The sequence below is a fragment of the Macrotis lagotis genome, chromosome 1 (genome assembly GCF_037893015.1).
Source record: "Macrotis lagotis isolate mMagLag1 chromosome 1, bilby.v1.9.chrom.fasta, whole genome shotgun sequence".
Taxonomy (NCBI): domain Eukaryota; kingdom Metazoa; phylum Chordata; class Mammalia; order Peramelemorphia; family Peramelidae; genus Macrotis; species Macrotis lagotis.
The window spans coordinates 54,727,276-54,754,399 of record NC_133658.1 but is presented as its reverse complement, the minus strand read 5'-3'; the positions used below and the strand labels follow the sequence as shown (position 1 = coordinate 54,754,399).

General features: G+C 42.5%; 1 protein-coding gene across 3 annotated transcripts in view; it reads right to left on the bottom strand.

The window, feature by feature from the left end:
- Positions 1-1,295: 1,295 nt before the first annotated feature.
- The window catches only part of KLHDC4 (kelch domain containing 4), a 79,641-nt gene continuing 53,812 nt past the window's right edge, over positions 1,296-27,124 (bottom strand). For 2 of the 3 annotated variants that reach the window (XM_074201578.1, XM_074201585.1), the window contains exons 5-9: positions 17,145-17,223; positions 11,377-11,585; positions 6,888-7,287; positions 4,436-4,561; positions 1,296-2,955 (exon numbers count right to left, since the gene is read on the bottom strand). In XM_074201578.1, the coding sequence (XP_074057679.1) occupies positions 2,780-2,955; positions 4,436-4,561; positions 6,888-7,287; positions 11,377-11,585; positions 17,145-17,223 (990 nt within the window). In that variant the 3' untranslated portion in view covers positions 1,296-2,779. The remainder of the gene's footprint in view (positions 2,956-4,435; positions 4,562-6,887; positions 7,288-11,376; positions 11,586-17,144; positions 17,224-27,124) is intronic. The other variant, XM_074201569.1, reaches the window with a different exon arrangement.

The following is a 27,124-nucleotide window of genomic DNA, read 5'->3' as shown; positions in this document are numbered from 1 at the left end:
ATATAGTCAAATTGATGTTTGTGATTGTGAGCCAGGGAGAGAAATGACATCCATCAATGATCCAAACACTTCACAACTCCTTCATTGCAATCTCTTCTCACTGAACCACCCAGGGAAGGGAATAACAGATGCTCAATGGGAGGGTTTGTATAGCTGCTGCGCCAGAGGTGGGTAACAGGAAAAAGAAAGAATCCAGGGTCCCCAAAGGGGATGATTACCCACTGAACAGTGTTTGGGGGAGGAGGGTTTGGTGCAAGAATGCTAGTAATTACCAAGACCAACAAACTAAGCCAGATGGATCTAGGGGTTCAGGCCGCATCTCCTTGCTGGCAATGGGGAAGGCCACTTAAAAAGCCGAATTAGCTTTTTTAGTAATGGCATAAAATGAAGGAGTTCTTGGCTTTTTTGCCGGTTATTCATTACCATGAACCACTGACTGAGCATTAAGTATATTCTGCTTGGCAAACCAACCCACTGATGAGACAAAATAAAAGATGGCACATTTTCTGCTGCTCCCTCACTGAACACTACGGATTCTATTCTCGGGTATCTCACAACCCTGTATAGTATTTTTACCTCTCCCCTGCTGTTTGCATTTAAGGTGCTTCTTTATCAGAGTTGTTTTAATCATGGCAATTAAATAGTACAGGCGGCTCATTTTATTGAAGCTTGTTTATTTAATCTTCATTGGGTTCTAATTAGCCTCTTTCAGTCAAAGGGACTGACTCTCTACTGATAACCTCACAGAAGGGATAGAAAAGACACTGCCGGTACCATTTGTACAAGAAATGTGTCTTCTGGCTCGTTGTTCTTGCCTGTGTTTGATTTAGCTGACTCCAAAAAAGTCCTTCCTCCTTCTCCTACGGTTCTTGGGGCGGAAGAATCACTCTGCTGGAAGAAAACATGCCTGTGATGGATAAAGCAAGCTCAAAGTCCAGGAACAGATCTAGGAACAAGGTCCCTCTCTCACCAGCCCCCCAGACACATCACAACAAAGGGGAAGATGATCCCTGCCCTGTCTCCTTCAGAGCCTTGAGAGTAGCAAAGCACTGACATAAAGGCTGGGGTGGTGGGGAGAGTGGTGGTATTCTTATTGAGTAGGTTCAAACCCAGCTTTAGATACTAGCTGTGCAACCTTGGGTAAGTCACATAAACTGTTTATCTCTATTTACTTAACTGTGAGATGGAGAGTCATAAGGGTCAAATGAGTCAAAATATATTGTGAGGATCAAATACATACATACATACATACATATATATGTATGTATGTATGTATGTATATATCCCCCCCCATAAACCTATATGTACACACATTGCATTTTGCAAACTTTCAATGGTCCTACCTGGAGAACAGACCTTGTTATAGGATTGTAGATCTGGAAAGCACCTTAGAGAGCTGGTCCAAAGCTCATTTTAAGAGGAGCAGATTGGGAACTGAAGGGGTTTGTGCAGGAGGCCAAGGACAATAGACAACATGCAGTCCTGATCCAAGCCCGTGGCAGTGGCCATCTTGTCTTCATCCGTGGGCACTGCTTTAGAAGTGGTCTGTGATCTGCACCTTTGGAGCCAGCCTGGACTCATCCCCAAGCTATTGGGACAGGTAGCAGGGAGGCCATAGTTCGGGTCATCCTTGGGTCTACCCAGCACTCTTAAGATATGGGTTTGACACTGAACAGGATGATCTCTGTATTAAATCCTCTTCCAAATATGTCCTATGAAACACTGCCCAAAAGTTTGACCATAATTCTAAACACTATTGCACTATTACAAAAGTTAATAGTTTTTCTTTTACCTCTGTTAAGCCCTAGTATTTTTTTTTTAATGATTTTAGGATGATTTCCAGCTAACAAATTTGACTTACTATTAAAGGCTGAATTCTTACATGGGATGCTCAAAAAAAAACCCCCACTATTTCAGAGTTAATACTTTCATATCAATTATGTACACAAAAATAGCCTAATGATAACTGGCACCATACAACACCAGGCTGCAAGGGAATGTCCTACTTCTGTGAGAATCAATCTGTCAGCAAGCACTTATGAAGCACCACTGTTTATTAGGCCTACCCTAAGAACTGGATGGAAGCAACAACCAATTCCACTTGGTTGGTCCTTTCCTTTTGGGGATTATACACTCTCCTTAACATTCAGGAAAAAGGGACAACCAAGGGGAAAGGAACCCTAAAGGAACAGACGGGAACAAGAAGTAGCTGAAATAAAATTGGAAATTAAGTCTGGTAACAACCAAAGCATATGATCAAGAAAAGTAATGAATGTGGCACCAAAACACAGTTTACAGATAATTCAAGAGTGAACCAAACAAAATGTTTTATTTTGTGAACAATTATTTGAGTCCACCTAACCCTGGGTCTTCTTGGGGGTTTCAAGATTAAATAGGCTGAAACCTCTGAGTTTCTAGAGAACCAAAGAATAGAAGTGTTTGTTTCCATGTGAAGAGAAATCCCCAAAGCTTCCAGCTTCTTGGGAAGTCTTCACTCATCCTTCTTCCAAACCCTTTAAGGATGAGGTCTGGCTTTCAGGTCCAGTCAAACTGGTTCTGTTCACATTCCTGGTCAATGGGAAATCTGCTGTAGACACTGCCCTGATCCTGCTGCCCACAGGAGGAGGTGAACCAGAAGTGCTGGTCTGCCCAAGGCTTTACAAAGATCTTGTAAGTCACTTAGTAATAGGACCAGTTTATTTAGAAGTAACATTTTCAATACTGTTAATAATTTCAACTATGTTTTGTCCATTTTGAGAAGCAAACATCAATTTTGTTCTTAGGTTGACTCATCATAAAAAGTCTTGGCCATGGCATGGGCTACTTTGATCACCTTCTTCTCCTTCGCATCAGGCCCCATGTTGTTCCGGGCAATCTTAACCCAGTATTCTTCAGTTCGAGGCAGATAGTCAGTGTATTTTTCATTAGGCTCAACCACTGGGTGCTGATCACCCTCTAACAATAAAAAGGAGGGAAGAAAAGGCTTCAGTTGAGTTAGAGCAGCTGTCAGGCAATTTGACAAGTCTCAAGCACAAATCAAGGAAGGGAGGGGGTGTTGGGGGTGTCTGGCCTCTCCTGTGACCCTGTGATGGGGCAAGACCCTCCCTGCAGAAGCCCTCCATCAGGAATACTTGTGACAATCTGCAGCCTGGGCCCAGGAGCCATTCATCAGAACGGTGAAGGCTTCATTTTCTTCATGGATGGAATCAGTGGAGGTAAGTGGGTATCTTTAACCTATAGAGGTCTGGGGTGTGTGTGTGTGTGTGTGTGTGTGTGTGTGTGTCTGTTTTTACTGGGATCATACCCCTTCTGTTTGGCACAAGGGGCTGCCCTCTGCATAGTACCTACAAGTTGGAGAGGTAAATTTAAATTCCATCTAAAGAAAAACTGAGGGACAGTCAGATGAAGCTGTGATGCCCAGGACCTGGATGAAGAAACCCTGGGTCAAGGCCCTGACAAACTCAGAGCAATTCACTTCACCCTGTTTGCTGCAGTTTCCTCATCAAAAAATGAGTTGGAGAAGGAAACGGCAAAGGACTCCAAGATCTTTGCCAAATGCGGTCATAAAGAGTCAGACATGACAAAAAAGACTGAATAACAGCAAAGAAAAATTTTCTAACAAGTTGAACCTTTCAAAAGTGGCTACGAATTAGTGTTTTACGAAGTGGTGGGTTTCCTCACTCTGGGGAAATCTTTCAAGCAAAAGTGGGATGACTCCTTATGTAGAGGAGATTCTTATTTCCCTTGTTTTCCAATCTAGTTCAACCTAGCTCTAAACTTGCTTCTGGACTGCTGAGCTATTCACTTTACAAGAGAAGACACTATAGGATTTTCTAAGTAGCAAGTTCTCCTTTTACATTTTAAATGATTTTATGTTTTTAAATCTCCATTTATGCCTCATTTTTGAGGAAAATATTTATTGTATAAAAGCTACAATACTGGGGCGGCTAGGTGGCGCAGTGAATAGAGCACTGGCCTTGGAGTCAGGAGTACCTGGGTTCAAATCCAACCTAATTACCTAGCCGTGTAGCCTTGGGCAAGCCACTTAACCCCATTGCCTTGAAAAATCTAAAAAAAAAAGCTACAATTCTGATTAAAAAGAATAAAATAACAATAAAACCAAAAAAGAACTGTCCTCCATCCCCATCTTTTTTTTTTCCTTTTAATTTTAATGCTACACTTGTTCTAGGCTATGTACACACACATTTCTCTTGTTTCAGTGAAATTTCTGCTTAGGAAAGTACACAAGGATGGACCATGCAAAGTCACTGGTTCAATCAATTCAAATAAGCCCCAGACCCTGTTCTGCAGTATTTCCAAAAATGACTCTCACTCTATAAACAAACCATATTGTCCCATGTTTAGGAGGCCCTATCAAACCCTCCCCCTTCTTAACATCAGAGGGTTAAAAGATGAATAAGCCCCACTCTATTACCTTCATCCTCCTCACTTTCTTCCTCTGTTTCCTCATCTTCCTCTTCTTCCTCTCCCCCTTCTGCTCCTTCTACTTCATCTTCATCTTCATCTTCCGAATCACTTTCCTCTAACCATTCTTGGGTTTCTATAATAGCAAAATCAATCAACGAATCTATCAATAAAACTAAGATCAAGGGAGAACTCTCAATAATTCATTATGAAGGAAACATTATTTGAAACATAATCCTCCCATTTTTGGCCATTTCCTTCCCACCCCAGACACTTAGTGCAAGGTCTGAGTATATAAGAGGAGTTAAAAAGAGAATAGGACAGGGAAGCATGGGAAGATTCATAAGAACCATTAACAGCATGCAAAGATCAGAAAGGAGGAGGTTTCAAATAATAAATTCATAGCCTGGAACCCCAACCTTGTCTGCTTCATCTGACCTACTATAGTGGAACTCTGCTTTTAGCTACTGGCAAGGAATAATGAGGGAGAAAAGAGAAAAAAAAGAAGCACTCTGTTCCAAGAAAGAAGAAAAAAAAAAGGCAATACTTTTTGAATAATAAATCCTGAGAACTCAGTCCTTGTGCAGGGCTCTAGATTGGTAGAGAAGGCATTATGACAATCTTTCAGAAGGTGGCAAAGAAGTTGGTTGGGACCCAAGAGAGAAACTGTGAATCATCTCATCAAGAGTCAATCCTTATTCCCTTCCCCACCAATTTCACAGGCAAAGGGGAGGGGCTTGTCCCTATGGGGAATAATGATGCTAATTTTCCTTGGGGCTGAGAACTTGGTTTAATTTAATTTTAAGGCTTTTTTCTTCCCCTTTAATGATCTTCCATTAATTTATATAGACTTTAGAGCTCAGAATCTTTTAATAGCACTAACTCCAGGGAAATGAAATCTGAAAAAGCTGACTTGGCTGGTCAAAATGAAAGCAGCTGAGATTTTTTTTTTTAAATACACAATGACCACTTCCACTTCTTATGTATATATTCCAAAGCTGGATACACCTCACAAAATTGTGTTTTCCATAGTGTGAACAATGAATGTGTTAGCCACTTGCCTAGTCTTCCCATCCATCCACAGAAAGAAGAGGAAGAGATGTCCTGGTCCACTTTCTGCTATGGGTTCTGCTTCTGATTGAGACATGCTCACCACATCTATTCTAGAGAAACCCAAGCCAAAGACCAGAAACATAGAGGGAAGAGGCTTCAAAAACAAGAGTCACTGGAGCTTGAGGCAATGCTCAAACTGGGTTTCTCAACTCCCAGTAATTCCCTATCAACAACTCTAGAAAGAGAGTGTGGTTGGTTGGAAGGGTAGCTGATGTAACCGGACTTCCTTAGTTAAAACACTACTGGCTGGAGCAGTTTCTGGACTCTTGCCTTTCTTTTCCTCTCAACATAAGATATAGAAAACTTTCCTCCCTCTTCCAGCCCTCCCACTTGCACACTTGAATCACCCCCTCTCTAATATAATTTGCCTGCTTCAAGCCTTGAGGACTCACTCTTTTCCTAAGCCTGTCCTCTCATTATTCACTAATTTCAACTGCAATGACCTTCAAAAATTTTCATTAAAAACCATGCACTTTAAGGTTCCCCCTCTGCATCACATTCCATTCTACACCCAATATCAAAATCTGTCAGTTTTCCCAGATCTCCTCATTGCTTATTGCTCCTGAAGAACAAGGATAACATTTCCCACTCTGCTGCCTGTCGACTCTTTCTCATCCTATAGAGTAAGAGTTTCCTTCCTAGCACATCAACCCTATGGATTTTTCTTAATTCCTTAGTCCTGAGTCTCAAACAGGAGAACTGAATTATCTAAGTCCGGAACCATTTTCTTTTCCTTTAGAAAAAGTGAACACTAATGAATAAAGTATCAGAAACATTTCAAAACTGACAATAAATAAGGCCAAAGAATTCAAAGCCAGAGGGACAAAAGATGCTATGCCAAGTTTAGTTCTGATGCATAAATACAGCATGTGTGTGTCTGACAATTTAAGGACCAAGCTCTGCAATGCCTCAGTGGTCAGCAGGACCCCACAAGGCCACCATTCAAAAGATATGTAGTAAAATCAACAAGTCTAATCCATGGTTAACAATAATCTGGGATTTAACTTAACCACAGTTGTCTATCCAGGACATGGGAACTAAAATTTAAAAAAAAAAAAAAAAAAAAAAAATATATATATATATATATATATATATATATATATATATATATATATATATATATATATATATTTTGTTCTATCAGCCTGTCTATCCCTCAAGTTCAGACTGTTGATGGATGAAGGAAAACTGAATAATGATGAAACTAGCTAAATGGGTTATGTTGGAGAATGAGTAAGAAGAGAGTGCTAGAAGGGTTTGGATAAGAGCACTTCCAAGGCCTTCAGGAGCTCTGTCTGTTCCCCCTCTGTCTCTTTCTATGTCTCCTGTTAACCCCAACCCAAGCTTACTGGGATCCATCTCTACCAAGACCTTCCAGTCTTCCATCTTGTGCAGATCAATGCAGTAGAAATCATTAAGGGTGAACTGGCGGTCCCCAGCTTCAAACATGCCCCCATAGACGTAGAGTACCCCTTGCTTCACAGCCAGCATGGCATTTGAGCGAGGACAGGGCTCTACCAACAGGCCACTGGCCTCATCAGAAGCTTCTTCTTCAGATTCTGATTCTGTTGATGTCCCAGGGATGGAGATCATTTGTTTAATAGTCATGACTGTTCCGTCCTCTGCCACCACCTCTTTGATCTCCTCCTGTGGCTCCTGGGCATCTGTCTCCTTCCTCTCCTGATTCTCCATGGTCTCGGGCTCTGGTTTTTTGCCTCGCCTTCGTTTCCTCTTCTCCACCTTAGGGCCCTATTGATAACATGAGAGGAAAACATATGACTGGGATGCAACAAGCGTTATTAATTGTATATGATGTGAAGAACTTAAAGGAGAGATCCAAATAAGAAATTCAAATGTTAGAGCTGAACACTTTAAAAAAACTTGACTGTTGTTTTTTGGTTGTTAATAATAAAATTTTAATATTTCCAATTGCACATAAAGATAGTTTTCAACATTCATTCTGTAAGATTTTGAGGTCCAAATTTCCCTCTTTCCCTTTCTTTCCCCTTCCCCAAGTCTGCAGGCAACTGAGAGATTAAACATGCATGATCATGTTAAAAATATTTCCAAATTATTCATGTTGTGAATAAAGAATCAGAACAAAAGAGGAAAAATCATGAGAAAGAAAAAGCAAAAATCAAATTTGAAAAGTGTAAAAATAGTCCACTTTGATCTACAATCAGACTCCACACACAGCTCTTTGTCTGGATGTGGATGGCATTTTCCATCACACATCTTTTGGAATTATCTTGGATTCCTGTGTTGCTGAGAAGAGCTATGTCCATCATAGCTGATCATTACCCAGTGTTGTTGTTACTATGTACAGTGTTCTCCTGGTTCTGCTCACTTCACTCAGCATCAGTTGACGTCAGTTTTTCCAGGTTTTTCTGACATCAGTCTGCTCATCATTTCTTACAGAACAATAGTATTTTATCACATTCATATGCCACATGTTCAGCCATTCCCCAATTGATAGGTATCCCTTCAATTTCCAATTCTTTGCCACCAGGAAAAGAGCTGCTAGAAGTATTTTTGTACATGTGGGTTGGGACATAGTTTTAGAGACAGTCTCTGAAAAGCTCAGTGAAATCTGTGGCAGGAGAGCCCTAATGCCTGCACTCTGGTGATCGATAGAAGGTGGCCAGTCCTGGACAAAGCCCTCTTTATTCAACTGCCAGCTTCCATGTTGGGGAACTGAAGCAAGAAGATCTAACGTGCTTCACCACGGATTCAAGATAGAATCAGTGAATGCCAACTCCAATCCCCAACTGGGAAAAATTCTACACCTTCAGGGGTTAGAAAAGGAATGCTACCAATTCAGAAGCAAAGTCATTGACTCTCAAAGAAATTTTGTCTTGAGGAAAAATCAAATTTGCTCCCGAGGGCCAACTCAGACTAGGTGGGTGAGCCTAAGCAAAATCCCACCCACTTCTGTCGTCTGTTGGGAGTGAGCAAAGCCTGTCAAAGAGGCCCACAGCCTGGTGACAAATGGCCTGCCAGAGGAGTCAAACCCCTTACTTCCAAAGATTTTCCAAATGAAAAACTATTTTTAGGTTGTTTTCCTAAGGAAAGAAAGCTTCTAAAAATTATTCCAAGTATTCAATCCTCTCTTCTCCTCCCACATGATGACTAGTGTTGCCCTGGTAACTTTACATGATAAATTTGCTGCTTTCTCTAACTTTTTATCAAATGTGGATTGAATCTGGTAATTTCACTTCCTCCCAGTGTAGTCAGTATGACTTTTGGCAAGTCATAACTAGCCTCTAAGCCCACTTCCTCACTGCCTTTCCTTGTACAATCAAGGTTTTAAGAATCTCCTATGAAGGGAGAGGAGAGGACTTTGAAAAGAAATCTCTAAATGTGAAGTGTTCCCTATCATAGTCTATGGGAAACCAGGTTTCTTTGATGATCGGATGCCAGTCTCTCAATGGAACCTCTGTGACTAGGGAACAATAAAAATATTCTATCTTCATTTCAGCAAAACTGGAAAAAAGGCTTTTATAACAGTCCAGGTGTAGAAACTCATCTACTGGCTATGGCTCACCTGGAGGTAGAGATCCCAAAGTGCAGAAATACACAAAAAGATGAGAAAGTGAGAGAGAACACCTGGAAGAGGGAGAAGGGAGAAACTGAGGTCACTACAACAGCTTGTGTAGAGGGGGGGCAGAAGACCCATTCATCAGAAGCTCTGGATTTCCCATATGGTGATAGCTTTCTAATAAATTCTTTAGTAAAAAGAGGAGGAAAAATTAGGAAGCACAACCAAAGAAATCTAAACCTAAAATTTCTGTAAAGCATTTCCCCAATGACTGCTTTCAGCGGAAAGAATCCAGCTTTATCTCAGTTTTCAAATCTCCTTCCATCTCAAGCACCTGGAAAAGTCTGGCTAAGCAAGTTTTCTCTTATCTCAGTCTGCTGCCCCTACTCCAGGTTCAGGCTGCCCACCTGGCTTACCATGTCCCTCTTCCTTCCCTTCAGGCTCAGGCCCCTCTTGATCCCTCTGGTCCCATCCCTGTCCTGTCTTCAGTTCTCTAAACTAATATGAGTTGTTCATGAGCAGTGAGTAGTCTTAAGTATTCTCCCTCCCTAGCCCCCTGCCTGCATTTTAGGGGAAGTTTCTGGGACCCTCAGTACCTTAAACCAAAGAAATGATTCTAGTTGAGTACCTCAGGACTGAGACAGCTCAATGAAGGAAACACATGGGCAAAGAACATTTTATTACTATAGGATGTCAGCTATGCCTGGATTCTGTCCTAAAATGTGGCCTAAGCTGAGTGCTTTTCTTTCCTGCTCTAAGTTAATAATCACCTATGTGTAAATTCTGGCTCTTAACAAGGATTTAAAAGACAAACACGCATGCCACAGTATTAAAACCACCAGAGGGGTGGCTAGGTGGTGCAGTGGATAGAGCACCAGCCCTGGAGTCAGGAGGACCTGAGTGCAAATCCTGCCTCAGACACTTAATAATTACCTAGATGTGTGGCCTTGGGCAAGCCACTTAACCCATTTGTCTTGCAAAAAAAAAGGATGCTCCACATCACCAATAACCTCCCTGAGGTTTCAGCCCACATCTGCACAGACGACAAGAAGCACTGATGGGCACTGCCAGAGGGATCATGGCAGGACAGGCACTCATATACTGTTGGTGGAGTGGTGAGACAGTGCAACCATTTTGGAAAGCAATTTGGAATTATAAAATAAAGTCATTAAAACACCTGTTCCCTTAGGACCGCAGGCTCCACCACTGAGCTTAAACCCTGAGGAAGCCAATGACAGGAAGAAAATTCCCATCAACTCCATATTTTAGAGCAGCACTTGTTGTGTCAGCAAAGAATCGAAAACAAAGTAGATGTCATCAACTTGTTAAACAAATTGTCATTCAGGCATAAAATGACATATTCTTGTTATTAAAAAATAATGATGATAGTGAATAAGAGAAGCCTAGAGAGCTCTAATGAACTGATGCAGCCAGAAATCAGAGCCAGGAAGACAATACACGGGAACTACAACAATATAAATGGAAAGGACAATTATCATGGAAAAATCAAACATAGGTCTCTAAGAGCCAAGGAAGGAGGCTCTAGGGGAGGGGAGGTCCAGAGATCCAATCCTGCACAGGGTCTTGGGCTACATCAATCAACTTCTCTAAACAAACTCTATTTGTTATATGGGGCAGCTCTTGGGGTGGGGGAAAAAGAGGGAGGGCTACCAAGGATAAATAACTATGATGGTATAAGAAAAAAATATCAATAAAAATTTATCTTAAGGGAAAAAAAGGATCTATGTATCTCTATTAATAAATCCTCTGGGGAAAAAAAACCCTTGAAACAAATGAGCCCAGGATAGGGGCAGGTCCACTTTCCTCAGTGCAGGCTTGATCACTCCAGAGGCTAGGGGTCTGGAGCCCAAGGGCCTGAGCCTGGCTCAGGGGAACCGCACTTCCCGGGGTTAACCAAGTCTAATCATGGAGGACAGCTTCTTCTAGGAGGCACCCAGAGAGGGTGGTGGGCACACTGGGAGTCAGACAGACCCTAGTCTAAATCTTTTCTCAGATAGTTACTAACTTTATAAACCTGGACAAGGGTTAAACTGCCAGCCTCAGTTTTTTCACCTGTAAAATGGAGAAAGCACCCACCTCACAGGGTTGCTCTAAGATCAAATGATGCAGTGTGAGACCCCCAAAGAGGTCAAGGTAAAGAAGAGGAAACACAAGAATGTATCCCCCCCCACTCTGCTATAACTGGTACCTTGTGAAGCAAAATTTTCTGAGAAAGGACAGCACTCTCATAATACATTTCAGGGTCAGGGAAGTTTCAGGGAGGTCCATTCATGAGGTACCTTCAGCTGTCCCGCAAACCAACGGTTCTTGGTAACGTCATAGAAATACAGGTCATTGAAGAAGTCCCCCTCAAGGCTCTCCTCCTCCTCTTCATCACACACACCCCCAAAGAGTAGCGTCCGCCCCCCAGGAGCCAGGGCCACTGAGAAGCCAGACCTGGGAGTGGGCTTCACTCCAGAGGGGTTGACCCGGGTCCACTGCCACTTATCTGTGAATGAAGAGCAGAGAGGCACAGATGTCACAGGAGAAAGAACAGCAGACCTTTGCTATCCAGGCCGGAAACGTCACCCCACGTCGCCCAACCTGTGCACTCAAGGTACAGCAGAACTCATATCAAGGAGCGTGTTCATTTGCTCCTCAGACATTCTGAAACTTTAATCCATCCTCCTGTGACCCCATCAATGGGATCAGAAGGGATCAATTGCTGCCTCTGTATTTTTTCATTTAGTTTTTATTTTCAGTGTAAGACAATGAATCAACAAGAATTTATTGAAAGCTTACAACGTGCTAAACACGGGAGAGAAAAAGAAAGGGCAAAACAGTCTCTGTCCCAAAGAGCTTCCATTCTAATGGGAAGAAAATGGGCACTGCCCAAGCTACACAAAGAAGGGCAAGAGTACTAAGAGTGCCCAGCTGGGGTCTCTCATGGTGAAGGCCAGAGCCAGGGGAACAGCAGAGGAGCTAACATGTGTTGTATGTGCGCACATGCACACATATGCAGGACAGGTATCTTTAAGATGTTCCAGGTATGGGGCAGTTAGGTAGCACAGTAGATAGAGCACAGCCCTGAAGTCAGGAGGACTTGAGTTCAAATCTGGCCTCAGGAACTTATAAATTGCCTGGCTGTGTGACCTTGGGCAAGTCACTTAAACCCCACTGCCTTAAATTAAAAAAAAATTTTTTAATAAAAAAGTGATGTTCCAGGTGTTTCATCAGCATCAGCCCAATGGATCTTCACTCTAATCCTGTGGGCAAGGCAAGCCCTCTTTTACAGATTTAGGAAAGGAGATGGAGTCTAAGTGACCCCAAGGTCACAGGTGAGGGACCCCTGAGGCAGGAGTCCCTCAGGTTGCTGACTGACCCCTGAGCCACAATCAACCTTGGACCTTAAAGTCCAGGCCCTGACCCCGTGTATCAGAGATAGATGGAAAGGCAGGCAGGCACTGATTTAAGTGCTCTGACTATTTTAACATCTTTGTGATTTTTTAAAATGTTATTCACGATTACTTTCATTTGCTTTTTAAAATGCCCTGTAAATCCACATGTCTTTTTCCAAATGGAACTTGTCCTACCCCGCTCCACGCCAACACTCAAGGTATCCTTGGAAAGGTAGGCATGAGGGAGTGAATCTGCCCCCTCCTGCAGTTGCCCTCCAGAAGCCCCGCTTTACAAACAAGGCCAAGGAGGAAATCATGCCCGGGCTGGCACTGGAATGGAGAGGGACTGGGGAGGCCCATTTTCACTAGGATGTAAAGGAAGCAGTGATGAGGAGGAGAACCAATGTCGCTGGGTCACAGAGAGGGTGCTGGGGAAGAAGGTGCATGAGGCCTGGAAGGTAGGAGGGCAGATACTAAGGCTGTCATGCTCAGCAGAGCCTCTGTTCTGGATTGGGAGTGAATTGGGGGTACTCCTGACAGTCACAACTGCTTAGCCGCTCAAGGCTGTTCTCAGAACCACTGCATGTATGATGCAAAGCTCTCCTGCTTCGACTCCTGGTGCTCTTTGCTGTGGCAGGCTGGGCTCCTGCCTCGCTTGTTTGGCCCTCCCCGGGGAGGCCACCACCAGAGCTGCTACAGACATTTCTGACTAGAGGGGATCTCTCCCTTTCTTCCTCATCACCTTGAGAATTAGATCAGGTGTGGCAGGGCAGAAGAGAGAGACAGGTTCACAGTTCTTTGGGGGTCCTCACCACAACTGCTCACATGGCCCCACAGGAGAGGCCTGAGACTCAGCTGCTGAGAAAAGATTTGCCCACAGATGAGTCCTGAAGAAAGACCTGGGGACCCTCCCCCACCACACCCACCGAGTCCAAGGGGGCCTCACTTCATATACTCTAATGAGCTTTTCCAAAATCAAGCTCTAAAGGGCCCCTAAGGTCTCTCTATTTAAAAGCACTCCAGGAGAGATAATGTTTCCAGAGTCACAGATCCTTCTGCCACTGGAGCTCCACTAGAGGAAGTTGAGATCAGACTCATAGATTGTTAGCAGGAGGACTGTCAATCAATCCATAAGCGTCCCTTAAGCTCCTCTTTGGGCTGGAGTCCAAAGTCTAAACCAGCCCTCTCCTCTGGAGACCCCTGGGCAGCACCACCCACCCTGCTGACCCAGCTGCTCTTGACTGGGTGACCCGGTCCCTCTGGGTCCAGGCAAGTTTATTCTGGGCCCTTCAATAAGCATGGCATTTATCAAGTGTTTTTTTCCTAGTACATTCCAAATTACTATATGTTTGCATTCAACACCCAATATCAGACCTGGAAGTGGTCACCAAACTTCCTGACTGATATCTGCTTTACTGCACTTGAAACAAGCCTTCCACTCGGAAGCCCAGTTCAATTTTGAATAGTTGAATAATTTGACTTCTTTTCCTCACACAGAACCAAAATTGGCCTTGGCCACTTCCACACTTTTCTCCTAGTTCCATGTTCTAAGGCCAAATAGAACAAATCACACTTTTCTTCCACAGAAGATGCTTTAGCTTAATAGGGCATTCCATTTAACAGGAAGTTTGAATATCAGAGTTGACCAAAAAAGGGGCATGTTTTATATTTTAGTTTCTTCTGTTTGGGAGATTTGGCCCAGGCCAGGTCACTGATTCTACTACATTGATATGAACATTTCTAGAGTATTGCCATTTGGGGAAACTTTAAATGGCCCAGTAATCCAGGTAAAATACAAACATTCAATATGAAGAGTTTGAATTTCCTGACCTAGATCTTTAAAAGCCCAGCGCAGCCACATATCCAAGCTGATTATCAAGCACCTAGAATACTATATCCCAATCAGTTCCCCTCTCCCCACAGGAACAGAAAAGAGAAAAATCAAAGAGGGATAATCATCTAGGTAATAAACAATTCAATGAGGAAGAAATCAAAATGCTTAATTTGAAAAAAAAATTATAAAAGGCATTTTGTATTCATATTGCAGAAAACAAGGACTTGATATCCTGACATAGTAACATAGGAATGTCTTCACATAATGTGTGGAAAAATGAAAAAAAAAAAAAAAGAAAGAAAACTCTCTGCTTGAAAAGAACCAGACACAAATAAAAGTAGACGATTCCCCTAATTCACCTAAGGTGGCCCCAAAATAAATCCCAATAAGAATCATTCCTGTTAATGCAGCACCGATCCTACATGTAAGACACAGGGTAGTCAGGGGGCCCAGAGTGTGGCTGAGCACTGGACTCAGGAGTTAGGAAAACCTAGCTTCAGATTCACCCTCAGACCTTTGCTAGCTGGGTGATCCTGGGCAAGTCCCCTAACCACTTTGTCTCAGTTTGCTCATCTGGAACATGGGAATAATATTAGCAGCAACCTCCCAGAGTCACTGTCAAGATCAACTGAGTTAATATTTATATAAAATACCATGAAAATCTAAATCTAAAAATCACACCTGTTCTGAGACTTGACTGAGTTGAGTCAAATGTCCTTTTCAGAATGAAGACAAAGCATCTAAGTAGCCTAGCACCAATTGCTTTAAGGAAGAAGGAAGAAAAAATCCTTCTCACCTAAATCCTAACTGTATCAACTCTTCAGGAAGGCAACAAGCAGAAAGCCCTTCCTCTGCCCAAGATTATCTAGGGAGTGAATTCATCAAGCTGCGTCCACTGTCTCCAAGGTCCTAACCACATCCCCTCTAACCTTCACTACTCTGGTCCATATCTTCTACAAGGAAGGATTCCAGTAAAATGGACAGGACAGCTATGACTGGGGGTGTCTCAAGTCAGCAAACAAGGCAAACGTGTTATGGGGGGAGGGCACAAAAAGGAGCCAGGCCTGGCTCCCCAGAACCTACCAGGCCCAACACAAGTCACAGCTGCCAGGAGATGCCTACTTACCTTTCCAAGTTTCCCCCAACTGTAGTCCTTTACAAAATCTCTTTTCGAGCCAAACTGGAGCATTGGCTATCCCCAATCTCCACTGTCCACCACCCCAACTCAATAAATTGGAACACACTCTCCTAGTGTGGGCGCGCTCCCTCTTCTGCCCTCAGAAGGCACATCCTGTTGCTCCCTGATCTCCCCATAGAGATGGGAATACTCCTTTGTCCTCCTTTTTTGTGAACTTGTACCATTCCTCCAAGAGAACGCAAACTGCTCAAGGGAGGAGGGCTATACCTCTAGACGATGCATCTCAGCACCTGGCAGGGTCAATAAATTTAGTTTGGACTAAATGCACTGAAGTTGAGACAATGTCCAAATGGCAGATTAAGTTGATGTTCCATCCTCTAAAATAGATCTTTTACATTAATAATAACGCATCAAATATATGGACCCCCCCACCATGTAGCTCTCTATATTTGGTAAGAACTTTACCTATATTATGACATCTGAGCCCCCTAACAACCCTGTGGAACAAGCACACAAACCCCCTGGCAGAAAACAAGGCTCTTCTTGGTGAGCTGATGTAACTTGCCCATGATCACACCACTAGGAGAGCCCAGACTTTGAGTCCACCACCTTCAAATGCTGTCCTGGGGGGGGGGGGGGGGGGGGGGGGGGGCTTGGTGAGGGCCCACAACCCCCTCATATGGGGTCTGACTAGACAGAGACACTCTATGACTTTAGTCTAAATGGAGGAATCCTTGGGGAGAAGGAGGCTGTTGGGGAGGAGGTGCCTGTAGCTACTGCTGGGGCCAGTCTAGGAGGTCAGGTCCTATAGGGGCATGAAACACTTTCCCAGGCATGGGGTGAGCACATCTAGAACCACTTCTTCCCCTTTAAAGGAACCAGAGGAAGAAAACTTAACACTACAAGGTGAGGCACTAGTCATCACAGTTTTGCATATCACTTAAATGTGTGAAACATCAAAGTGCTTGAACCTGATCTTAGAAAATGAAGAAAAATTTAAATTATGGTTCATTTTTTGTTGTTAGCATCAATACAGATTCACAATATGGGATGATTTTAGGGGATGCTGATAAAGAACTGAGACCATGGAAATCATCTAATCCAACCCTTTCATTTTGCAGATGAACAAACTGAGGTCCAAAAAGATTCAATGGCTGACCCAAGATCATAGAGCTGGTCAGTCATGAACTGGAAACCAGGTCTCAACACTTAAAAGTGTGGGCCTAAATCCTGAGAAGATTTCTGGGGCTCAATTTCCTCAATGACTTAAAAAGGAGTCCCTATGATCCTCCTGATACAGTGGGAATGGAGGGCAATACTCAAAGCCAGAAAGAACTAGAAAAAGGTTCTATCCTCAAGTATTAATCTTATAAAAAATGACAATTCTATATAAGCTGATGAACAATGAAATGATCAGAACCAGGAAAACAATTTATACAGTTCCAGGAAGTCTGTTAAAACAATGACTTTGGAAAGCAGTAAAAACTCTGATCCCCAACAACACAGGGAGCCAAGTAGGAGACACTATTGTCCTCCCACCAGAGGCTGTCCCCAAAGGACTGAGCACAAACCAAAGATGCCTGCCAATGCCAAGGAGAGGAGAGCTGACTGGCAATTGGGCATGGACTTTCATGAAACAGAACATGGAAGTGTCCTTAGTGAACTCTGCTCCTTCACATGCTGCCCTGGGGACTGTACCTTCTTCCTTGCCTTCCTCACTCTTCAGATGGAACATGTCAGAATGCAGAGAGCCCTTGTCAACATCCTTCTTCACTCTCTGCAAAAGAAAAAGGGAGATTCAAATATTAGAACAGATATCTACACCTAAATATTCTTCAGTACATCCTCATAAGGTGTTCTAAAAGCTTTTATTTTGTGTCACAGACCCCTTTGGCAGCTGGATGAAAACAATGATCCCCTTCTCTAAATCATGGTGTTTTATATTTTTTTGAAGTTCATAATTAAGGAAATGCTCAATTTATGTTAGAGGTTAGTGAAAATAAAGATGTCTTTTTTCCTATCCGAATTCATGCCCCTTCTGAAATCTCTCCATGGCTTCTTGGTTAAAAACCTAAGACTAAGAGGGAGATTTAGAACTGGAAAGGACCTAAATACACTAAAGAAATGGAGTTCCAGAAAAGTTAAGTAACTTGTATTAAGTTCTTTTAGGTCTTAACCGACAGAGTTAGAATTTGAATCAATGTCTTTAGACTACAAATTCAAGTACTCTTTCTGCCGATACTGAATGTTATTTACCCAAGCAGTCAGAGTCTTCCCTGGGGAATATTAAAAAACCCAATACCAAAGAGGAGCTGCCCTAAATGTTTTTGTTTCATTTGTTGGAGACCTGTCCAGACTTCCTAGTAAAATGAGCCTGATTTTCTTGTTCTTTTCTTTCCATGCTGGATGAGTAGATAAAAAAGGATTTATTTTAGTAAGTGATCATCACTTCTGTACCCTTGACTTTGAACTCATTATCTCAAAATTAAAGTATATGACTGACAACTCATTCTCTAATTAAGAATGGAAAGGGGAAAAAGAGAAGAGGAAAAAACCCGACAGCTCCGATTACCATATGTTCAAGCTTAAAATATCTTCCTCCCGCCCTCCTTCTCCCTGGAGCTCCCTACAATGGCTTTCACCCGGTTTGCTCTATTATAAGGTGGCATCATTCAATACCACCATGGGGGATTTTTTTCTTTTAAAAAAACTGTTTTAACTCCCATTGACAGCATATGCACTCAAATATATGAGAACCAAAGAAAGATAGTAAAAACAAAAACAAAAACAGCAACAAACAGAAAATAAACACACAAATAAAGCCAATCGGAGGACAAAATCAAAACTGCAAACAATAAAGCAAAGTAACTAAAAAAACTGTTGCAAAGGATCCTAAAAAATCACACCTTTGGTTATCTACTGGTGGATAAAAGGCATGAGAATCTTATAATGCTTCATTCCTGTCCGCTAGGTCTAGGTCTTGCTTATTTGTAATTGCTATCATTTTGTAAGGATTTCTTAACTTTAGCTCTGTGAAATTCTTCTTTTTCTTAAAATTTTGATGAATGTATTTCAGTATACTTGGTTTTCTTTATAATCCTATGTATTTTGGGTTATGCCTTTGGGTCTATGAGAGTCACTAGATATTCCATACATCCACAAAACACAAAAAGATTATAAATGGAGATTCAGTCTACTGGGCAAAGGATCAAGTGAATACATCATCAAACAACTGGCCATCAAAATTAAACTAAATTATTTTTTAAAAATCTCACTTTCCAAAGACTGAATTATTCTAAGTCCAGATGTACCTTAAGTCTTCTTGCCTCCACCTCTAATAATGTACCATGCAAACAAGGAGGACAACAGGGATATCTACAGATTCCTACTGGATCTGAAGTCGGAAAACCTAAGTTTAAATTCTTCCTGACCCAGGACAAGTTACGTAATCTGTCTACCTCAGTTTTCCCATATGTAAATAAGAATAATGATAACATCAACTTCTGAGGGTTGTTGTGAATATCAAATGAGATAACATTGGTAAAATGCTTGGCAAGCACTCAGCTGGCACTTAGTAAAAATCTTATTCCCTTCCCTTCCCTCTCCCTAGCAACTTTCAGTATGTTTTAGGAATTCCTCATTTCCATTTGTATCAATGTCAGACAGGTTACAAACGCTCAACATTTAAGGGAACTTAACAAACCAATAGCAGTTTGGTTTTAAGGAATGCCTCCTTTCCAATAATGATGATGATACAGTACTTTAAGGCTCTCAATGCATGTTACCTTTGCTAAATTAGCAAAGATGAAAAGAGATAGGAATAGTCTATTTGGAGGGATTGTGGGGCTTTAGACATAACAGTACATTGTTGATGGACCTTTCCATTAGTATAACCATTGTGAAAAGCAATTTGTAATTATGCAAGAAAAGTCTATACTGTGGATCCAGGGACTCCATTTTTAAGTTTATATTCCAAAGATGCCACTGATAAGAAATTCACTACATACACCAAAATAGTTAAAGTAGCAGTAGACCTAGATACAAGGTAGATGATGCTCGCTGATTGAGGAATGGCTAATGATGGGAAACATGAAAGTCATGGGATAGTCCTGTGATGGAAGAAGTGATGATGAATATGGAGAAGTTTTGACCTGATGCAAAGTGAAATAAGTGACAATGACCTCAGCAATGTAAATAGAAAGAAAAGGAACAATAAAACAATCAAACTGAATGCTGTCAAATTAATCCACCCTCCCCTTTCACTTTTTCTTTTTAGTATTTTTAAAATAAAATTCTTTATTACATAGGAAAGTTATCTGGGAGGAGAGGAGAGGAATTCAGGGAGAAATCTGGGTAAAGTAAAAACTAAAAATACCAATAAAATTTTTTTTTAAAAAAGTTCCTTCCTGGGGCGGCTAGGTGGCGTAGTGGATAAAGCCCCGGCCCCGGAGTCAGGAATACCTGGGTTCAAATCAGATCTCAGACACTTGATAAATTACCCAGCTGTGTGGCCTTGGGCAAGCCACTTAACCCCGTTTGCCTCGCAAAAACCTAAAAGAAAAAAAGTTTCCTCCATTTAAAGAACATTAAATCAGATCCCTCTTCTAATGGGAAATTGTCAACTAGACCAGAATAGAGTTTGGTTTAGCCTGGTGTTTGGCTTCGGTTTGAAAGTCCAAAATATGGCATTCAAAGAGTTTAGGAATGATTAAGATACAAAGCCCAAGTAGCCTTCCAATTCCTCCACAGCTGTCAGAGCATTATTTAGAAGTACTAGAAATTCCAAAATTGGCCACACCCACCATCAGACAGAAGGAGACCACATTTCAAAGGCAAAGTTGTTTTCTTCTTGTTTTTTTAAATTATCTACCACATGAGAGCATGTGGGCCTTGGTGTGCCCTAGAGTTTCATTTACATGTATTTTTCCTAAAGTAACTCAGATCTTCTCTTTTTCTATACAGCGATTTCCTGGCTCCCAAGAAGAATGAGCACTGCACTAAGAAGCCTTGAAGGACACAGACCTTGGGAGGTGGAGAACACTCCCTTTCCAGGCCATGGATTGTGGAGTTCCAGGTGCATCAAACAGGGCAGGGGGACTAGAACACAGAGGGTACCCATGGAAGCCACTTGAGAGCAGGTCAGATGGTAGAAGGTCTTACATAAATGGCAAAGGAGTTTGCAATTCATTATAAAGCTTTTTTAAAAAATTAAAAATGTCCCTCAGTTAACAAGCATGTTGTTTTCTCTCCCCTTTGCTCTTTTTTCCCCTCCCCTTTGAAAAGCAAGAAAAACAAAATTCTTGAAAAAAATAGGGACAGTCTAAATAAATCCCTGTTCCTTCTGTAACTCGAATCCCTCCCATACCTGACAAAAAAATGGGCAAGCAGCATATTCCATCATCAGTCCTCTATCCAGAACTTCTCCTTCCAAGTAGTCTGCTTTTACTATGCTGCTTGTCACTCTTCAAAAGACTTAAGGACTCCAATGATTTACTCTGATTCCAGGTTATCAAAAATGAAGTACCACATGTTCACTTCAGGACTGAGGCAAAGGACTCGTGATCCAGAAGGAAATGGTCACAAGCCAATGTGGAAACATGGTTGGACTTGGTTTTTGTTTTTTTTTTTTGCCTGACTATAAAAATTTGTAGTTGTTTTTCAATTGAGAGGGAGAGGTTAGAGAGAGGGAGAGAATAGAATTTTGTTAACTGAAAAACATTTTAAAAAATGCTGTTATTACATAAATTCTTCTCCTGGTTTGTTCCTTTCACTTAGAGTAAGTTCACACAAGGGTAAAATAGTAGTTGGGATCTCATTTTGTCTTCAAAATGCTGTTATTATATCTATTTTACAAATGAAGAAGCTTTATTATATCTATTTTACAGATGAAGAAAGCTAGAGCAAAGTGACCTGCCCAGGGACATGCAGCTAGTAAGTGCTAGATCTGAACTCAGATCTTCCTGATTCCAGGTCCAATTCTATCCACTCTGGCTGATGGGTATAACATGGAACCTCCAATTTATTTTAATTTGCATTTCTCTAGTTATCTGTGATCTGGAGCATTTTTTCATATTGCTATTAATTGTTTGGACTCCCAGAGAACACCAGGTAAGACCTGTGCCTTAGGAGGGTGATTCTGGTTGACATCTGGACGCTGCATCAACCATCTGAGCACCCAGCAAACAGAGACTGATGAGGAGGACAACACTATAATGGAGGTAAGAAGTAATGGGTGGCAGCCATGTGAATGAAGAGGGACGGCGTGCAGGTACAACCTGGACAAGCGATCGGCTATGGTGGATGAGGAAGGGTAAAGAGTTAGGTATGAAGTCAAGTAATGGGACTGAATGAAAGGGAGATTGGTAGTATCCTTAAAAGAAATAAGGAAGAGTCAAGTTTAAAGTGAAGGATATTGAATTGGAGATGTCAATGGGACATTGAGGTGGCTGTGCCCAGCAGACTGTTACCAATATAAGACTGGAGAAAGATTGAGATTAAAGTTAGACAAAGATTTGGGAGTTATATGCATAAAGATAATTAAACCCATGGGAATGAAAATGCTCGAGAAGACCCAGGGCAGTATCCTGGGGATACTTACAATAAAAAACAGATGATAAACTAGCCAAAGACTTTAAAGAAATAGTCAAATACGAAGCAATTAATGTCCACAAAAAGTGTTACAGAAGCCGGGAGAATGTCCAAGAAAAAGGGGTGACTGATGGAGAAATCAAGAAGACACCTGAGAAAATGATTCTTTTTTGCTCATGGAAACCCTCCTCAGTCACTACTATGGTGGCTGAGAAAAGGTCCAGAAGAGGTGGGCATGAGTGACCTGACTCCTCCTCTTGATCCAGTGTATTGGGGAGCAGGAAAGAAGGAGTCTGAATTGGAGAGAGTACAGCTGTCTCCCAATGCCAGATGGAAAGAGTGTGGGATGAAGAGATGGATGAAACAGAATCTTTAGTGCCAGAGTCTAATGGGAGAATCCACAAAGAAAGAGATTTGACAGGGATGGGGTTGGACCAAGGAGGAAAGGGGTATGAGGGAGGGGACAAGTAGCAAAGGAAAAATATTAAGTCACCAGACCTCAGAGTCAGTCTAGGGCATCAAGAAATGATAATCTGCCAGGCATAATAGGGACCAAGGGCTCCATGTTACAGAGTTCTACCCTGACTGCACTGACATTAAGCAATGAATGTCAGATCCATAGATTGTCAAATTTGGGAAGCTGGGACCAAAGGAAGTTCAAAGTTTTGGCTAGGCAAAAATGTTAATGAAAACTTGATGACTGGATTGGCCTGAAGTCAGCAACGCAACCTCATCTGGAGTTGACAGAGGATGGGAAACAACTGGGAGACACCAACATCTGGGGCATCTAATTCACTTCTGAATCTTTGAGGTCTGGGACACTTGATAGTTCTGGGTCCCTGTAGCTGAAGATGGAAATTTTGGGGACCAAGCTCCAAACTCTCATATCAAGGGATGAAGCAGAACCTCCACACCCAGTATTCTTCTCTTGGTTTGGCTGATCTCAGGCGACAGAGTTACTTGCCTCCAGGTCTTTCCTAGAAGTTTTCTGGCTTGGTTAGGCCTGCTTAGACTCTAAGAAAACTGGGGCACCGCCATGCCAGAGGACTTTGATGGAAACTGTCTTCAACAGAAAGCAACTAATTCCATCTATAGTGGCAATTCTTTGCCCAGATGAAAAATCTAAGAAATGTTGCCCTTCAGCTTTGTAAGCGCCCATTAAATTAAGTTAATCTACATAAAAATTAAAGCAATTCCCAGGAAATACTGTATGCTAATTGTTTGTTCTACAATTTGAAGAGAGAAAACCACTCTGGCTGCTTTAAATCGGAACTGTGAGTGGGAGATGAATGTGTGGGTGCAGATATGAAGCAGGGTGGAGGTGGCAGAGGAGGGGGGCAGAGGACAAGAAAGACAGATCTGCTGGCAGCACAGCTGTTTGCCACAGAGAACTCAACAAGGTGGGGCGGGGAAAACCATACTGAGCACAAAGTGCAGAGCTGTCAGCCCTCCCGTCAGGTAGGGTTTGTCGAAATAATTCTGGAATCATTCAGACCGAGAACAGCCCTGTGCAGTCAGCACAGGAGGCTCTGCTCGCACTCCCAACCTGAGGGCCTGGAGTCGTCTTTTTAGGAATTCAAACTTAAAAGCAACTCTCCATTACAACCTCCATCTGTAGGGCCCCTGGTAGAAGAACTTTCCTGCTGTCTTCCTAACCTGTCCATGCCACAGATCTTCCTACAGCAATATTCCTGTTGACTAGAGATCAACCAAAGTTCTCTTATTTCCAAGAGCAGATATTTTACTTGATACTCTCCATACAGACAGTTCTCCTAAGGTCAAGCAATGTGGTGTCACATGTCCATTTCGTTCCATTCTTTGAATGAGGGGTGTTCTGGAGCTGGGTTCAGATGCTCCCACTGTGTCCTAACACCTAGATGATCTCTGGATGCCATGACCACACAGGAGACATCCTCACACCGCTGCCATGTCAGTAAGAGGAGGCAGGATGCCCACTCCTTACTCCCCCTTCTGTCCAGGCCGCCTGGCTACGAGGCTGTGATAAGTCCTGGGGCAAGGCACAGGACAATTAGTCTCCTGACATCTCCCTGGCTTCATTTAGCAGTCTAGTCAGGCAGACTGCTCGAGTTGCCTAGCAATACTAAGCCCTCATTACCTTCCACAACTAAGGATGCAGCTGCCGCAGCTCCATCTTTTACAAAGATGAGGGAGAGAGGACCAAGGGAAAACTTGCTATCAGATCAGAAAACTCTGAACAGGTGACCTCATTTATCCAACCAGACCATACATGTTACAGAATGCTGCACCACAGGAATGTGTCAGACTGGCACAAAATATGCATTTGCAGATTCTACTGCCAAGCCAGACCATCTACTCCCAGCTATTCAAGTGGGAAACACAACACATATTTATTTTTCATGTTCTAATCTCTAAACAGTTTTTAGTTGAAATAACCACATAAGCCAGGCAGCACACATTCTTTGTTGCAAAAGTGTGCATTTTAATAAAGGGACTATTCCATCTGACAGTCCCCTACTATCACTTCCAGTCACACTCTTTGCATAGCTCTGCCTAATAAAATCCTCTCGTTGGGGCATCACCACTTGACCTGACCCCATTTCCTATCAGAAACTCTTCCTTTCAGCCAAGAAGGATGTAATGAAAGGGTTTCCCTCCTAATTCAATCTAGGACATATTCAAATTCCCTTGGAGGTGAGTTCAAGGAATATACAAGAACCTCTGAAGACTTCAATTTACTCTCATCACCCAGTACACTCCCCAAAATATAAATCATCTTTAATTCTGGTGTTCTTACATGGCTGCAAACTACTCAGTCTTCAGAATCCCAACTGCAAGTGACTGTGCTGTGGAGCACATACAATGACATACAAGCAATAGGGGACCTAACAAGGGTCACCCTAGAGATAGTAATGTGAAAAGGCAGCAGACTGGTGGTATGCACCTAGATGGGAGACAGAGGAGGAAGGGGCTCTATGAACACTTCCCAGGCTGTTCCCATGGACTATTTAAAAGCAACCCAATAAGGGAAGATGTGGATAAGAATCATCTAAGATGAGAAGGCATGGACAGATCAAGGCCTGCATTGGCAGGGATATCCACAGCTGTGGATGAGCCTATCAGGTATGGTATCTCAAGACTGGACCATGACAGAAACTGGGATCTGGAAAGATTGAGTCAATCACAGGTCACAAGTCCTTACTATAGGCAGCTGAGAGTCCAAGGACATGCTCTGATTCGAAATTCAATCAGGGAATGGGACCATCCACAGGGTTTCTAGGATTTCTTGTACGAAAGGGGAACTCCTCCAGTGAGCCTCATGCCCCTGGGCATCCTGCTTGTTTTCTGTGGCTCAGGGATAGTGCCATTCCTCTGAAACCCTGTCAGCTCCCAGGCTTTTTGACTCAATTGCTGAACCAATAGCATCACTGAAATGATGTTTTTACATCTGACAGCACTCGACATGGGATTGTGTTGAAATAGGAACAAAGCTACATTTCAGAGGGGGAACCCATTGTGGCAGTGTTCCCTATGTCCACTGGCGTTTTATCTTCTCAGCTCTCCAACATGAGGGATACAGGATGTAGGGAAAACAGCCCCAACATGGAGGTCAGGATAGAAGTGGAAAGCGACAGAGGTCTGTTCAACTGTCCAAGATGATTTCCTAATGCTTCCTATAGGCGAGGCACTGTATTAAGTGGCAGAGATACAAAGGAAAGCAAAAACACTTCCCAAGCAATATGGCAATACCTGTGTACACAAGAACCATCTACCAAGCAGGCAGAAGGCATGATCATTAATAAGGACTATTTTTTTTTTTTTTAGTTTTTGGATAAGGACCATTTTTATCACCAAAGGAGAAAGGGTAAGGTCTTTTGCAGTGGGGGATGAGGGCTAAGTTCTGAAGAAAGTCAGGGAAGTCAGGAGGCAGAGCAGGGGGGGAACAGCTACCCTACCAGCACAGAGTCAGCAGAACATCCTGGGCCAAGGGCAGCCAGGAGGCCAGTGTCTCTGGATGCTGGAGAGCTACTACCCTGGATAATGGACTATTTCAATTAAAGATGCAGGCACCTCTGAACCTAGTATTACAGATCATTATATATGGTACATTTGGCAATAGCTCCCAAATTCCAAATCAAATTAAAAATATTGTTTTAACTCAATGCCAAAATATTCAGAAAAGGTTTATTAGTTTTAAGCCACTAGTAAATCCACTGACAAACTGAGTGTAGAAAATGAGACAAGTTTTCATTTTCTAGTAGGGGGAAGAAGGGAGAATTAGAATCCAGGGTAAAGTAGGAGCTATCATCTTTCCCAGGGTTACAGTTACTAAATGTCTGAGGCAGGATCTGAACTCAGATCTTTCTGCCTCTAAGTGCTAAGCTCTTCCCACTGCACCACTTAGTTGCTTGGGCAGACTGAGCATGGGAAGAAAAGGCTGGACAAGGGTGGAAGATAATCTCATGACATCTGTACAGTTTAAAGAGCACATAACATAGAGAAGAACTAACTTGACCAAGGCCCCATCCTCACCTGTCTCATTCCCTAGCTCACCTCTTCTGCAGCAGCAGCTGAAGGAGGCACCTCTACTGGGACAAACCTTATGATCCCACTTATGAACACTTGGGAGCCCTCCTAGGGGCCATCAGCTTAATACTGTTGATGACATAATGCCAGCAGGGAGATGGGGGTCACCCGGCATCTGGCCCAAAAGATTGCCCAGCACCCAACAAGGCAAAGGAGGGATGGTGCCCATAAAAGAGCTCCGATGACTTCCTAGCTGTTAAGTGTTACAGCTTTAACTTCTTACATCACCTGCAAATTAGTGTATATCTTGCTACATAGTTATCCTCATTAATTCAAGAAATAATTATATACAAATGTCAAATAGGTCCATCTATAGATCTAATGCTTGCTTTTTCTGGAGGGGAAAAAAGTTTACTCAACATCTGGAAAACTGCCTTTCGATGGACCTAGATGTGGTAAAGCATTTCATCACAATATAAGCCACCTTCTTGCCACATCTCTGCCTCCTAGCCTTGGTTCATGCCATCCCCCCTTCTTGAGATGCCTTCTTCCTTCTCAGGCATACCAGCAACTCTTTAAGGCCC